At 35.6% G+C, this 13,897-nt stretch overlaps 1 protein-coding gene and 1 long non-coding RNA gene across 2 annotated transcripts in view; one reads left to right on the top strand and one right to left on the bottom strand.

Annotated features, from left to right (window-relative positions):
* Window positions 1–13,897, bottom strand: part of pofut1 (protein O-fucosyltransferase 1) — a 328,122-nt gene that overhangs the window by 1,831 nt on the left and 312,394 nt on the right. The window contains exons 2-6 of the mRNA XM_079587832.1: window positions 3,611–3,797; window positions 3,386–3,507; window positions 2,766–2,948; window positions 1,815–1,927; window positions 1,520–1,712 (exon numbers count right to left, since the gene is read on the bottom strand). Of these exons, the coding sequence (XP_079443958.1) occupies window positions 1,520–1,712; window positions 1,815–1,927; window positions 2,766–2,948; window positions 3,386–3,507; window positions 3,611–3,749 (750 nt within the window). The 5' untranslated portion in view covers window positions 3,750–3,797. The remainder of the gene's footprint in view (window positions 1–1,519; window positions 1,713–1,814; window positions 1,928–2,765; window positions 2,949–3,385; window positions 3,508–3,610; window positions 3,798–13,897) is intronic.
* On the top strand, window positions 5,736–10,842 carry LOC306985504. Its single transcript, XR_013794810.1, has 3 exons — window positions 5,736–5,866; window positions 5,956–5,992; window positions 10,712–10,842. It is a non-coding gene; the product is annotated as an uncharacterized lncRNA (long non-coding RNA).

The raw sequence follows: 13,897 nt of genomic DNA, 5'->3' as shown, positions 1-13,897 counted from the left end.
TAGGATAACACAGTGTAGGCAACACCGATTTTTGTCGTTGTTCTCTGTATTGACAGCACTCCAAATTTACTAAAAATTGAGCTCAATGTTAAAATTGACCGGAGTTCTCCTTTAAGAGGATATGATGTGCATCTGATTCAGGCCACATTAGGTCTAAAAATTCTAATTCTATCTATTACTATTTTTAAGACAATAACAAAGTAAAATCAATTAAAAAACAACAACATTTAACTTATTAACATACAGAGAGATAAAACTATACACTGTTCAAATATTTGTGGTGGTTGGTTAATGTTATATTTTTGAAAGTATCTATTTGATCAAAATACAGTAAATTCTAGAGCTGCATGATTAATCGTTAAAAGATCGCAATCTCGATTCAAACGCCCATGTGATCTTATTCCTAAATGACAATGATGTTTATTAAACTTGACAAGTGCGATCACAGCAAACATTCAAATCTGCGATGGTGCTGCTGCTGATCCAGAGACTGTCTGTCTGATGCTGATCCAGAGACAGCAGTTGTCATGTATAGATAAGAAACCGCTTCAACCACACAGTATTTTAGACTTACAATCACTCAAATTATCACAGAGGTACTGGGAAAAAGTTGATAGTTTTAACTTTATAGAGATTGTATCAATTACATCATTACACCAGTAGGTGGCGACATGTGACTGTTTAAAAAATGCATTTGTCATTCAAGAGATTTGTTCAAAAATGCTGATTCATGCAGTACTGAAACAATTAAAGTCTTTATGAGTGAGTCATTGAATCATTAATTCACAACCAATTAAAAAAAATGTTTTAATTAATACTAAATTTAAAAAATTAACACTTTGACACATACGATCACACCAGTGTGATTAGAGCACTCAGTACATCATACAGAATATCTAAATTGACGACATTTTTTATTCATATCAGATACACATAAAATGTACTCTATACTTCACCCGCCACATACTTTCATGTATTTCGGGAGAAGTGGATGAAATGACGTGTTGTAAATTGCGGTGCAAACTAACATGGCGACGCCTATCGTGCATTATAGATCAACTAACATGATGATTATAAAGGTTTATAATAATAATAATGTGATGCGTTCTAAAAAAAAAAAAAACTCATGCTGGGGGGTCAGCTAGAATATTTTAAACTTACGTGTGAAAGGGTTAAACAGACTGCAGCAATTCATATTTTGACAGAACCTCTAGTAAATGAGCCTATGTGTTATTTTGTTTAGTTGTCTATTCAGAATCGTGATCTCTATTTATACCAAAAAATTGTGATTCTCAATTTATCAAGAATCGTTTTCTAACTATTTCAAACTGTTTTCTATTTGAATATATTTTAAAATGTAATTTATTCCTGGGATGGTAAAGCTGAATTTTCAGCATCATTACTCCAGTCTTCAGTGTCACATGATCCTTCAGAAATCATTCTAATATGATACTTTTGTGCTCAAGAAACATTTCTTATTATTGATGTAGAAAACAGTTGTCATATTTTCAGACTTTACCCAATCAGAGCCAATCCTCAGATGGATGCCCACATAGGGTCTGTTTAGCAGGGTGTTGATATGGCCTTCTCCTTCCTGTACCAGTTTGTCAGACCACACCACATACTGCTGCAGTCCGATGTGCTCCTCCAGTACAGGGAACTGCGCTGGGGCTCCTGGAAGAGCGAGAACTGGATGCTCCGCTGGGGGAAACCTGAAGAAAAAGAAAAACAGAGTTTGAGAGAGAAAAAAATAAGGTGGAGGGAGCCTGAGTGCAATCATTTTGATTATTGTGAGCGTTTCAGATTAATCGTACCTCTTTATCCAGTGCGGCTGGTAGTAGGAGTTGAATGACAGACCTCCGAAAAGAATGGAGCGGTCAAAGTCGACTCCAATATGGTCCCAGAACGGTCCAAAAGGATTTCCATCCTGCATCAGAATCAACAGGCTGCATTACAAGTACACAGTCATGAAAATATTGTGGTATGAAACAACATACAGATCTGCTAAAAATCCAACAGATGGCAGTGTTTCCATCGTATATGCCATCATTGATCACCCAAAAATGAAAATTGTCAGTAATTACTCGGCCTCGTTTCGTTCCAACCTCGTAAGACTTCCGTTCATCTTCAGAACACAAGTGAAGAACTTTCTGATGAAATCTGAGTGATTTCTGTCCCCCCATAGTAGACCGCTATAATACAACTGACACTTTGAGGCTTTAAAAAGTTTATAATCCATATGAATTAAGTGGTTTTAGTCCAAAATTCTCTGAAGAGACACGATCGCTTTATATGATGAACAGATTGAATTTAGGCTTTTAAATCGCATATCACATTCATCAACTCACACATCAGTTGTGGTAACGAAAGCTCAAGCATGTCCGCTAGACGTGCGAGAACCAATGAGGTTCTGTCAATGGAGGGACAGAAAGCTCTCAGATTTCATCAAAAAGATCTTCATTTGTGTTACGAAAACGAACAAAAGTCTTAAGGGTTTGAAACGACATGATAATAATATAATAATGATAATAAAGTCATTAATGACAGAATTTTCATTTTTGGGTGAACATCCCTTTTATATATTTTCTCATTGTGAAAGTCCAGAAAAAATATAAATTAAGGAAGTGTAAAAGCTAGAGCAACAAATCCAACAGTTCCACATCAGTTACATATCTGCTAAAGCAGAGCATAAACTTACAGTATTTTGCATTGTAATAGCCAACAATTGCACTTCAAGCACCTCAAAGAATGAACATCCACATTACCTTCATCGGACAGCTCTTTTTGTCCAGGCTCCTGTGAGATGCGGACTCGAAGCAGTACGCGAGTCTCTGACCACGGGGCCAGTGCTTAGGAGCCAAGTGCTCCATGAAGTCCTCCAGACTCACCACACGGTGGTACTGCTTCACTGGCTCCAACTGGAAAAACTCACTGTAAGGGACGTGCACCTGTTTGAGAGACACAGGAGCATACCATACATTATCAATGAATTGTACTTTCCCCTTGTACTACACTATTAGTGTGACAGCTGGTCATCACGTGGCTCATCATTCTCTATGTTCCTAAACCAGCTGGTAGCTAGTCGGTGATTGTCCAAGATGGTCTACAAGTTAATGAACTGTTTTCATCAATTCAAATAAAGATGAAACAAAATAAAATATTAATACCAGCATAAAATAAAACTTAAAAACACAATTCAAATGAAATAAATAAGCGTTAATAAATTATACAATGGTAACATTGGTTTGAACCAGATGATGACCAACTTGCAGCAGCTACAAACCAGCAACTGTATACCAAAACACTACCAGCTAAAGCTAGACTTCCCAAAAGTGTACAGGGACAGAAGAAAGGTGGTCAAAGTAGTGAAGTGTATTGTGTTTACGTTTTTAAAAGGGGGAGAGTGATGACGGTAAACTATCCACGGCGGAACCGCGAGGGTTCGGTTCAGCATTTTAGCAAAAGCCAGTGATCCAAGAAAATGATCCACTTGGTTTCCAAACCGACCTAAAGAGGAACACACCACAGAAATGTGTTCATTATTCCAACACAACACAGACAGATAGGCGCTTTATATCTGTATGTCTCAGATTTATCATGCTCTCGTTACCCATGCACGGGCAGTACAGAATGTATCCGTTTTCATCCCACGTCACGTCTGCAGCGTCGATAAAGCAGCTCAGAGAAAGGAATGTTACATGCAAATAAGTTACAATGAAAAGTTTCAGGTGGTTTCGTCTCGCCGCCATCGCTGCTCATTTGCTATCCCACAATGCACTGCGAAGGTAGGGTTAACTCTTCACATCCCGGAGAGTTTTGACAAACGTATAAATAGAGTACAAATAGAGTACAAACGTAAAAAAACATTTAGTTTATTGGAATTGTGGTATAAATGACACATTTGGGGAACTTTAAAGACACTATTTAAGTAATGTAAGCATAAAATAAACTGAAATGTTATTTTCAAATAATTTGTTTTTTTTATAGGCCCTATATGTATGTTTTTGAGATCAATAATTGTTTTAATAACACAAATGCTTTGTGTGACCTGACTTAATACGACCAACTTTTTTTTCAATATCACTTAAAGTGTTGATGCCATTTTAAATAACCTTGTGTTTTGTTGAATGGTGAGCATTTTCTTTATTGCACTTATTCTGTTTTTTTTTTTGTGTTTTTTTTACCAGAAAAACAATTCTTGAAAAAGACAAGAATTTCGGTGTCTCCCTTTCTTTTCTTTTGCTTTGTCCGATGTGTGGGCTATTGTTGTTGTCAAAGCTAAGACCAACTCAGAAAGTGTTGACTTGCTTAGATGAGCAATGAACTCTTTTATTAGCTTTGCAGAAGAAACTGGTTAGGCTACTTTCTGTCAGAAGAATCATTTACTTAAAAGTGACTCATATGTGAGCCATTGATTGCACTAAATGGATGTCTCATGCTGAGTGTTGTAGTCTGAATTAAAACATAAAGCCTTTACTGCTACTATGCATCTCAATATATATAACTTTAAAGTGAATAAACTAACAAATGTAAAAGAATAAACATGCACATCTCTCCCACGGACAATTTCACATGTAACATATACAATGTCAAAAGACGTTGGCCTGTCAGTTAATCTTCTCATTCTGGAGTACGAATATCACTTTTAAAGAGTATTTTTGTAATTTGCACATGTTAGTAATGTTTATGGACTTGGAGATCCTTGTGAAAAAGAAGTGTACTTTATTATGTTGAATGTGCACTTGTACTTCACATCTTAAAAGTTTTCAAATTAAATAAAAGGCTACTTAGAACTACTTAGAAGTACAATTTTAAAAAGTTCACTTTTTTAATAATGTCAAAAGCAGTTTTACTTTAAAGTAAGTTCTAAATATAATATATCATATATTTTTAATATCCCTTTGCCATGCTTTAAATACATACTTATTTTGATGTGTTGACCAACATATAAACACGAGTACTTGATAATAATTGTAAAATATTTGATATTACATTTAAAGTTTGTATATTTGAAATGTATACTAAACTGTTCATATATCTCTTTTATTTTCTGAACAATCTGCTCTGATAACACTGGGGCAGCATATTTACAGTGAAGCTCAGCTGGTGATATTCAATGATCATAATGTGATATTCCATAAATGAAAAAGAGTTTATGCCTAATCCAAAGCTCTTTTATCAAAACTCGTCATTAAAAGCAACATGTGTGTGCAACATGGTCATAATCCATCCCCCCTCCACGGGAATTCACACACGCACTCCACATGGCTAAAAATGGCCCTGGCATGTACTGATTAATTTGAGTGGGTATGTACATGTGGTACTCCCATCAGATCATTATAAAACATGTATATCTGACACTCACACTAATGTGCATGTCAAATAACAATATTTGATGCACTAAGTTCACTGAGTGATGATTGCCGATCAGTTTATCACTGATGCAAACATGGGCAAGCATATCAGGAGCGACTTCTGCTGGAAATATGATAATGTCCAACCGAACAGGGTCTGGTCAGTAGATGGCTATCGCTGAATAACCAGGGCTGCATTTCCCAAAAGCACTGTGAGCCCAGGTTGATCATGAAGAGACCATTGCCACCAATGTTCGATCAACTTAGCTCACAATGCTAATGGGAAACATAGCACACATACTTAAGTATCTTTTGGCTGCTTTGTAGCTTGACTGAAGATTTTAGCAAGTTTTACTCTCTATTTAACTACATTTTTGAATAAGTATATGTACTTTTTACTCCAATATTTGTAATGAGTAATGCAGTTACTCCTTACATTTAGCAGGGCACCTAATTTTTTCTACAGTCATTTATTTCCGCTACAAAAGATATCTATCTACAGGGCATTAAAGGTAGGCTAGAACTTGTGCGTTTTGTCCTTGTTAACCCAAACTGATCTGGTTACCAACAATTTTCAAAATATAGTTTTTGTGTTCAACAGAAGAAAGAAACTCATACAGGTTTGGAACGACATAAAGGTGAGTAAATGATGACAGAATAAAACATTTTATCCTTTTAAGTACTGCTAAATTCAAATACTCTAACACTTTTACGCAAGTCGTAGAATTGATGAGTCAGTTTATATATATCCTATATCCTAACCTATATCTGTACTTTTACTCAAGTAGGGTTTCAGGTACTCTACACCAGGTCGTTATTTCTAACATTAGTGCGCTTTTTTATGTTAAGATACTTTCTTCTTTTTTATCTTAATATGTAAAAAGAACTAAAAGTAAGATTGAATTACCTGAGAAATGTGAAATCTGTTGCTCTGTGGCACTAACTGTCTCAGCGTTTATTTAGGGGTGGGTCTATCAGTTTGGCCAACCAATTAGAGTTTTTGAGAAACAAGTTTGAAACCAGTCATTATTTTTCATATTATTTTAACTCGAATTAAATTTAGTTTAGATATTACCACATGAAGCACTGAACATGTGTACAATGTTCATTGTTGTTTGATGTAGGCCCTACCTGGTAACTAGCCTATAACTTAACTGAGTTATAACTGCCAATCAGGTTATCATTGATGCAACACGGTCAAGCATATCAGGAGTGACTTCTGCAGGAAATATGATAACGTCCAACCGAACAGGGTCTGGTCAGTAGATCGCTATCACTGAATGACCAGTAGGGGTTTGGTAAGCCGTTAAGACCACAGGTATATACATATATACCTCCATTCTCTTGTCATATCTCTCAACATTTCCTCCTGCACTCTGTCAACATGTTTCTCTGTTTCCTGTGTCTACTGCCCTCCCTTTATTCCTGCTCTCTAATGACCTGGCCCATCCCCCCCTCCATTGAAATGTTCACATGTGCACACAGCAGACACTGTTTTTCATTGTTAGAGATGACTGTGATGATAACAAAGCGGAGCAGGCCTGGGTTGCTCTCGCTCACTAACTGTGCAGAGTTCTGAAACTTCTTTCAGGTGAGGAAGCGAATCACATCTTCAAAGGCCACGAGATAGAGGTTAAAACAATCGCTTCTCATTCTCATTGTGTGCTCGAGCACAGCCTGCACTTAGTTCTTATGATGAGAGAGGGGAACAGCAACTCAGAGTGAACAAATGTTTCCTCTATGAGAATGCAAGCGCTCATCCCTTCCTGTACATAATTTCACACTCAAAGACGTGTTAGTGACGACTTTATGGCTTTCGAACCGCAAGGGATAAATCATACGGCACATCAAACGCTGGATCAGGATCATCTTACGAACATCACGTTATCGGTTTCTAAAGATTAATAAGAAGGAGTGTGTGATGGGTTATGTGTGCATGTGTGCATCTGCTGGGTCCACCCGAGTCTCTTATCAGTGCTGAACAGAGTCACTGCAGTGACTGCCCTACGGCTGATACTGCAGGTTGTTGTGTTACCTAGGGTTTAGTCTAACCTACCTTCCCACATACTTCCCTCTGGCTTTCTGGTCTTTATTTGAGAGTCATTAAAAACAAAACTCCCTCAGACACAACAAGGGGACGGCAAAAGATTGTTTAATTTCTTTGTAAAAAATGACAACATCATGTGTCATCTGACCCTTACATTTTTTGGTGCAACCTAATGTAGTCAGCTTATTTTATTTTATTTTATAAAACTTTATTTTATAAAACTTTATTTTTTTGTATTTATCATTTACTCCCCCTCAAGACATTCCAAACTTAGAATTTTGATTTCAAAAAATTATTTTTTTTAATACAAAAGAAGGCATTTCTATGTTTTATCCATATACAATAAATAGGGTCCAAAAACATGTCAAACATTAATCAAATAGCTTCTAATAGAATAAAGTCTACATGGAACAACATGAAGGTGAGTAAATGAAAGTTCGGCTATAAATAATATACAAATATTATGTCATAATTTTCATTAATAGGTGAACTTTCCCTTTAAAATAAAATGTACAGTTTTTTCTTCACTGCAAAAAAATTATATGCTCAATAAGTTATGACAACATATGTTTTTACATTGCTTTAAAGTCATCAAAATCATTTAAGCAATTTTCTACTGTTTTGTAAGTTAAACTCATTTTGAAGTCAGTTTAAGATCATTTAAGTTGAAATGACTTAAGTTGATTGTACTTAAAAATTTAAGGTGAAGTACGTACTTTTCATCTCAATATATAAAAAGAGCTAAAAGTAAACTTTCCAAATTGATTTACCTTTTTTTTTTTTTTTTTTTTTTACTAACTTTTGTTGAGGCATCAACAGCAATATAATTGTCTAAAAAAATAGTGATAATTTGGTTAGTTTTTGAGAAATTAGTTTTGAAACCGACCATTTTTTCATATTAAAGACTGTTATTACTTCAATAAAACCAGTTAATTTAGATATTACCACATGAAGACCATATTTACCAGACATTGTCTTTACAGTATTTTTCCCATTCCTTTTCCTTATAGAAAAGCATTAAACACATGCTTTCCCTATACATCTGAACATGCCTAATTCCCTAGAAGGTGAAAAACAGTTAAAATAGTATGTCCGAATTCATAGTATTCCTAAAAAAGTATGTGAAATGTGTGCTTCTGATGGACACGTAACTATCCCATGAGGCCACAGAAGAGAAGTTGTGACTGGCAGCGCAGAGACACTATGATGTCATGAGTCACGTGACACATTATATTCTCACACCACACAGATTCACACTATATAGGCCTAAAACAAACTTTTTTTAATGGTCACAAAGTTTATTCCTCATCACATACCGACTCAGACATGTGATTTCAGATGCACCTTTTGTCACATCGGCTGATTAAAAGTGTTGAACATTGTCATCACCCAAACCCAGTCTCTGAACGCAGAGTGCATGCTTCCGTGATCGGTGGTTTGACATCGCGTCGAAGCTGTTTATCGCCTTCCTGAGCTAATATAAACCAACCATCTGCTTTTAACCAAACACATAAAAAACATGCTTCAGTCCCCACTACAGTCCCCAATTCAACATATAGAGGGGGAGAAGGCAGCCAAAGAGCTGATTTTGTGCGCCAGGGACCGTTCTGGTGAGGAAATCCACTCCAGATGTGTACAAATCACCCCTTGCTTAATTGCCATTGTTGTCATAGATGTTTTTTGCAGGGCTTTGGTATAAGTTGTGTAGAAGCTGGAAGGATCCACTGGGTAAATGTGTTGGATTTTGTATAAAACCAACTAACAGAAGCGTAGTGTCGAGAGGCAAACACAACAGAAGGAAAGCGGGAGGAATTAGGATGACACCTAAACCTGTTAGAGGTTTGACTACCGGCTAGTTACTCATAAACAGCCACAGATGTTCCCAATGCCCTTCAAACACTTCTGTCATGGCTTTTTTTTTTTTTGTGTGCATGTGCGTGTTTCCCCCCGTTCTGTTTCCTGTCATCATGGCATTCGTATAAAGAGCCAAATATTGCCTTTGTGAGTCCCATGGTTAATCAGAGAGCAATTAGGAGCTGGTCTTGCAGGAATGGAGGGTTGACTTTGCTTTGAAACTCACTCTCCCCTTGTTCCTCATAATAGGTTTTTTTTACAAGCACTTTTGAGGTGGAGAGAGAGGAGAGGTTTTACTGGGCCGGCAGTGTGGCGTGTGGCGTTTCACAGAGCACTTTAAAATCGATCTGGAGCATCTAAATGACAGACCACCACTCCACGGTAATCAACCCGAATGGAGTCCAGCCGCAAAGTCCAGAAAAAAAACAACAGAAATAAATAAACAGACATACAAGCATTTCGTGAGTCCTCAGCTGGCTCTTCTTTTTAAACGAGTTTGGGTTAAGAACTAAAAGACAAAGATGTCAAAACATTCTGACCAAAGTGTGTGCGGATGCTGATGTCTAACAGAAGCTGTGTGTGCGTGTTTGTGTGTGAAAGAGAGAGAGAGAGAGAGAGAGAGAGAGAGAGAGAGAGAGAGAGAGAGAGAGAGAGAGAGAGAAACAACTTCCCATATTAAATGAACTCTTTGGTTTCTGAACGACATCCTTCTGGACTCAATCAAGCTGGTCATGTTCTACATTTGGCTTCAGGATATTTATTTAGTGTTTTCAAACTACTATAGTGGTAGGCAAGCTTCAATTTCACATAAATATTTGGTCACATCATTGTAAATATGCTGCACTTTTGAATCATTCACCACACCACATTTTAGGAAACTTACATTGTATCCCAATTAAAGCTTAGGATACGTTTATTTTTTCCCATGCAGCAAAATATGATCAAATAATTTCCTAAACTAATATCTCAACAATTAACTTCCTGGTAATATCAATCCCTGCACTGAGGTGAATATGAATAATGTCCTTGGATAAACATTCTGAATCGGTAACACTTTACAATAAGGTTCATTAGTTAACATTAGTTGAATATTAGTTATACATTTGATCAATCTTTGTTAATGTTAATTTCAACATTTACTATTACTTTATCAAAATCTTGTTAACATTATAATTTAATGCATTGTGAACTAACACGAACAGCTGTATTTTTATTAAGTAACGTTAACAAAGATTAATAGATACAGTAACAAATGAATTGCTAATTGTTAGTTCATTAATACATGAACTAATGTTAACAAATGAACCTTATTGTAAAGTGTTACTTTCTCAATCATCTCTCCATAAGGATATATTCCTCACTGGATATCATTCCATGATATTGAAATATCTTTGTCATTTTAATATCGCAGCTTTGTACACTTGTAAATGAATGTGTTTGCCTGATCTTTCCTCAGTCTCCCTGAATTATACAAAGCAATCAGGACGTTCTCTGTTGCTGAGAGGAAGAGAAACAATTCTGAGGATCACGGCTTTAATGTTTCCATTTTGTTAGGTTTAATAATGCATCGTTATTACTGTATGACAGGTTCATGATACATCTATTTAATGTGTTGTAAATAAAAGTTATTCAAGTGTTTGTTTGGTTGTTCTAGCCTGCTGTTAATAAAGTAAACGTTCTCTGTATTTATTCCTTCATGAAGTGATGTTTTGAAGTCTTTAGTTTGGATAAACTACATCTGCTCTCAGCTCGCTCGCTCAACAGCAGTCTCTCACCTTGACTTTACGGCGTGTGAAGTTTACCTGACCTTCTCTTCACACACTTCTGTCGCCTCTGACCGCTGGACTGAGTGCAGTGAAGGTTCACATACCGTACTCTTGCCTGAAAACACACTGTATCTCACTGAAACATGGATAGTTTGGTAGAACTAAGAACCATAACAATTACTGTAAGCAATGAATATCATTGATCGATGGGTAACAGCCAGGTCATGCCTCTATATTTACATTAAATTTTTTCATTTCCTAAAAAAAACACTGTGATGCATTTCACCAATCGAATTCATTCAGCAGGAGAAGAAAGGAACCCAACAGTACAGAATGGATCACATAAACTGTGTTCGGAAAATGTGTAGTTTTATTTCAGGTCCTGAAATAACTTTTCAGTCAACCGTTCTTAAATAAAAGAACCATGTTTTTTTTAGTTTGAAGAATGTTTGAAAAATCTAAAGAACCTTTTTCTGATATAAAGAAACATTTGTGCAATGGAAAGGTTCCATGGATGCCAAAAGTTTCTTGAACCTTTATTTTTTTTAAGAGTGAATTATTAAATAATAAATAAGAATACACTTTGTTGTAGCATAAACACCTGTTCTAAACCAGCTGTTTTAAAGCAATACAAATACTAAAATTGAGTCAGTTCATCCTCAATCAAATTCTTTAAAAAGAAAATGGCCACAACACATTTGAATGATTTTAATTCCCTTCACATTGAGTTTATTCAGTTATGTAATATAATCATGTGCTGTAATACATGTATTTGTTCTTGCTATTTAAATTGTTCTTTACTTTAAAAAAAATATAATAATACTATCTGATGGCCATGTTACACGAGCATCTGATCTTCAGCAATAGCATCTTTAAACATTTAGGAAAGTAAAAATAGGTGCAAGGAGTTCATCACTTGCTTTTTGATCAATGAGTAGTTCTTTCTGTGTCTTTTTTAATTGTAAAAGCCCCAGTTCCTAACCTTTAATCATCTCATACCATACAATTTACAGTCATTTGGGTTTCCCCTTCTGATCTTTTTTTTCCCTTGACTGCACACATAATGTCTTTTAAAACATGACTTAATCTAATTAGGCTACATTTAATGTGGTGTACAAACTGTTACAAGATTGTTATTCTTTTGCATTGTTTGTAAATTATGCTGTATAACTCACAGTGTAAAAAAGTGCTTTATGTGGTAACATCTAAATAAATTACTGTCATTTAATTAAAATATATGATTTAATATGATTTAACCAGATCAAGGGGAGTATTTTTAAGTGTCAAGATTTTCACTTTTGATTGTTCAGATTAAAAGTGAAATCCATGATCTGTTGCTTTTCATGTTCTTCTCAACCGACTGTTAGACGTGGAGAATCTTTCAACGAAAAGTTGTTTATACGTTTTGACAAGTACCAAGTTTTCTGTTTATATATATAAAGCCTATAGCATATTTTTGTCAGGGAAAAGGAAAAACAATGTTTCCATACCGATAGGCTATTCAAGAATAACCCAGCTATTTAATTAAATTAATATAAGTCAAGGATACGTGTGAATTAAAAGGAAAAGGCTAATAAGAAATTCAGCATAAATATTTTGCAAGCAATTCCGATGTGCATATTCTTAAGCTTAACATCTCTTGATCTTCAACTGCAATGTCATGAACTTCCAACTCACCAAACCAGCAACAATTCCGTTTCAAAACTACCTGATATTATCACTCCAAATTATCATTCAGTATCCAAACATTTTCCGTGTATATTTTTAGAGCAGTTTAACAACAAATCTCATCAATTCACTTTAAGCAAAAAAAAAAAAAACACTTCGTGAAAACATTTAATTTCACTCAGGTGCTAGAAACGCTCCTGGAGGGTTTTCTTCTTTTCTTCTTCTTTTTTTAACATAAAAACTCGGAAAGGTTTCGCCCCTTTGCATTGAGCATGTCGAGAGGCTTATTGAAGACCCTTGCTCCCCACCCCCTACACACACACACACACACACACACACCCGCTGGGCGGAGGGGGTTGGGGTGGTGAGGAAACGGGCTGGTTTGCCCTGGAAGTGATTCTTCCCCCAAAACACAAGGTGAAACGGGAGCATCGGAAACTACACGTGGGACCTGCCCTCTTCATCCTTCATTAAATCAAACATTCTCTTCAGGCGTACAACCACACACATTTAATCGCTCAAGCAGTAGAGAATGTTACTTAGGCTAATAGCCTACTTGATTCATTCTCCAAAGAGAAGTTATTTTGTTCAATACTCATTTGAGAATCGAATCTGAGCAGATTTAGAGTGATAAAACATCAACTGGACACTCCAGACATTTCAAGTCCAAAGTCCAAAGTTTGTTTGCTTGTGAATGACCATGTTTATGCCTGATGTCTTGATTTCTGTAATTCAATTATACAGAATCATTTTACATGCCTTTCCCACATAATCATCATCTCAATGCTTTTGTTTGATTAATTACTATTTTTTGTGTTTTTGTTTTGTTTCTTAAATTGTTCTTCACAAGATCTGATGGTCACTGGAACACAAACATTGGTCTTTTTTTTAGGAAAATAAAAATAGATGCATTGCCTACTTTTTAATGTCAGGGCAGAAAACGTCAACAGGACTTTTATAGAGGTTTTGAAGATCATCCAAAGTTTGTTTAGATTGGTAAATAATGGTTGTATGAGCATGTGTGGTTGGTTGATTTAACTGATTTAATTTTTTAATATATTTTTTAATTTTTAAATAGACTGAAAGGACACTTTAAATAAACAGTGACTCCAATGCTCATTTTAAGTTTATTTTATATTTGCAAAACATAAACAATAGAGACTAAATAAGAACAATATTCAGTAAACCTCCTATAAAATAAAACAAAT

Source organism: Phoxinus phoxinus (genome assembly GCF_949152265.1).
Source record: "Phoxinus phoxinus genome assembly, chromosome: 18".
Classification (NCBI taxonomy): domain Eukaryota; kingdom Metazoa; phylum Chordata; class Actinopteri; order Cypriniformes; family Leuciscidae; genus Phoxinus; species Phoxinus phoxinus.
Note: the sequence above shows the minus strand (reverse complement) of the source record. Positions and strands in the feature narration are given on the sequence as shown.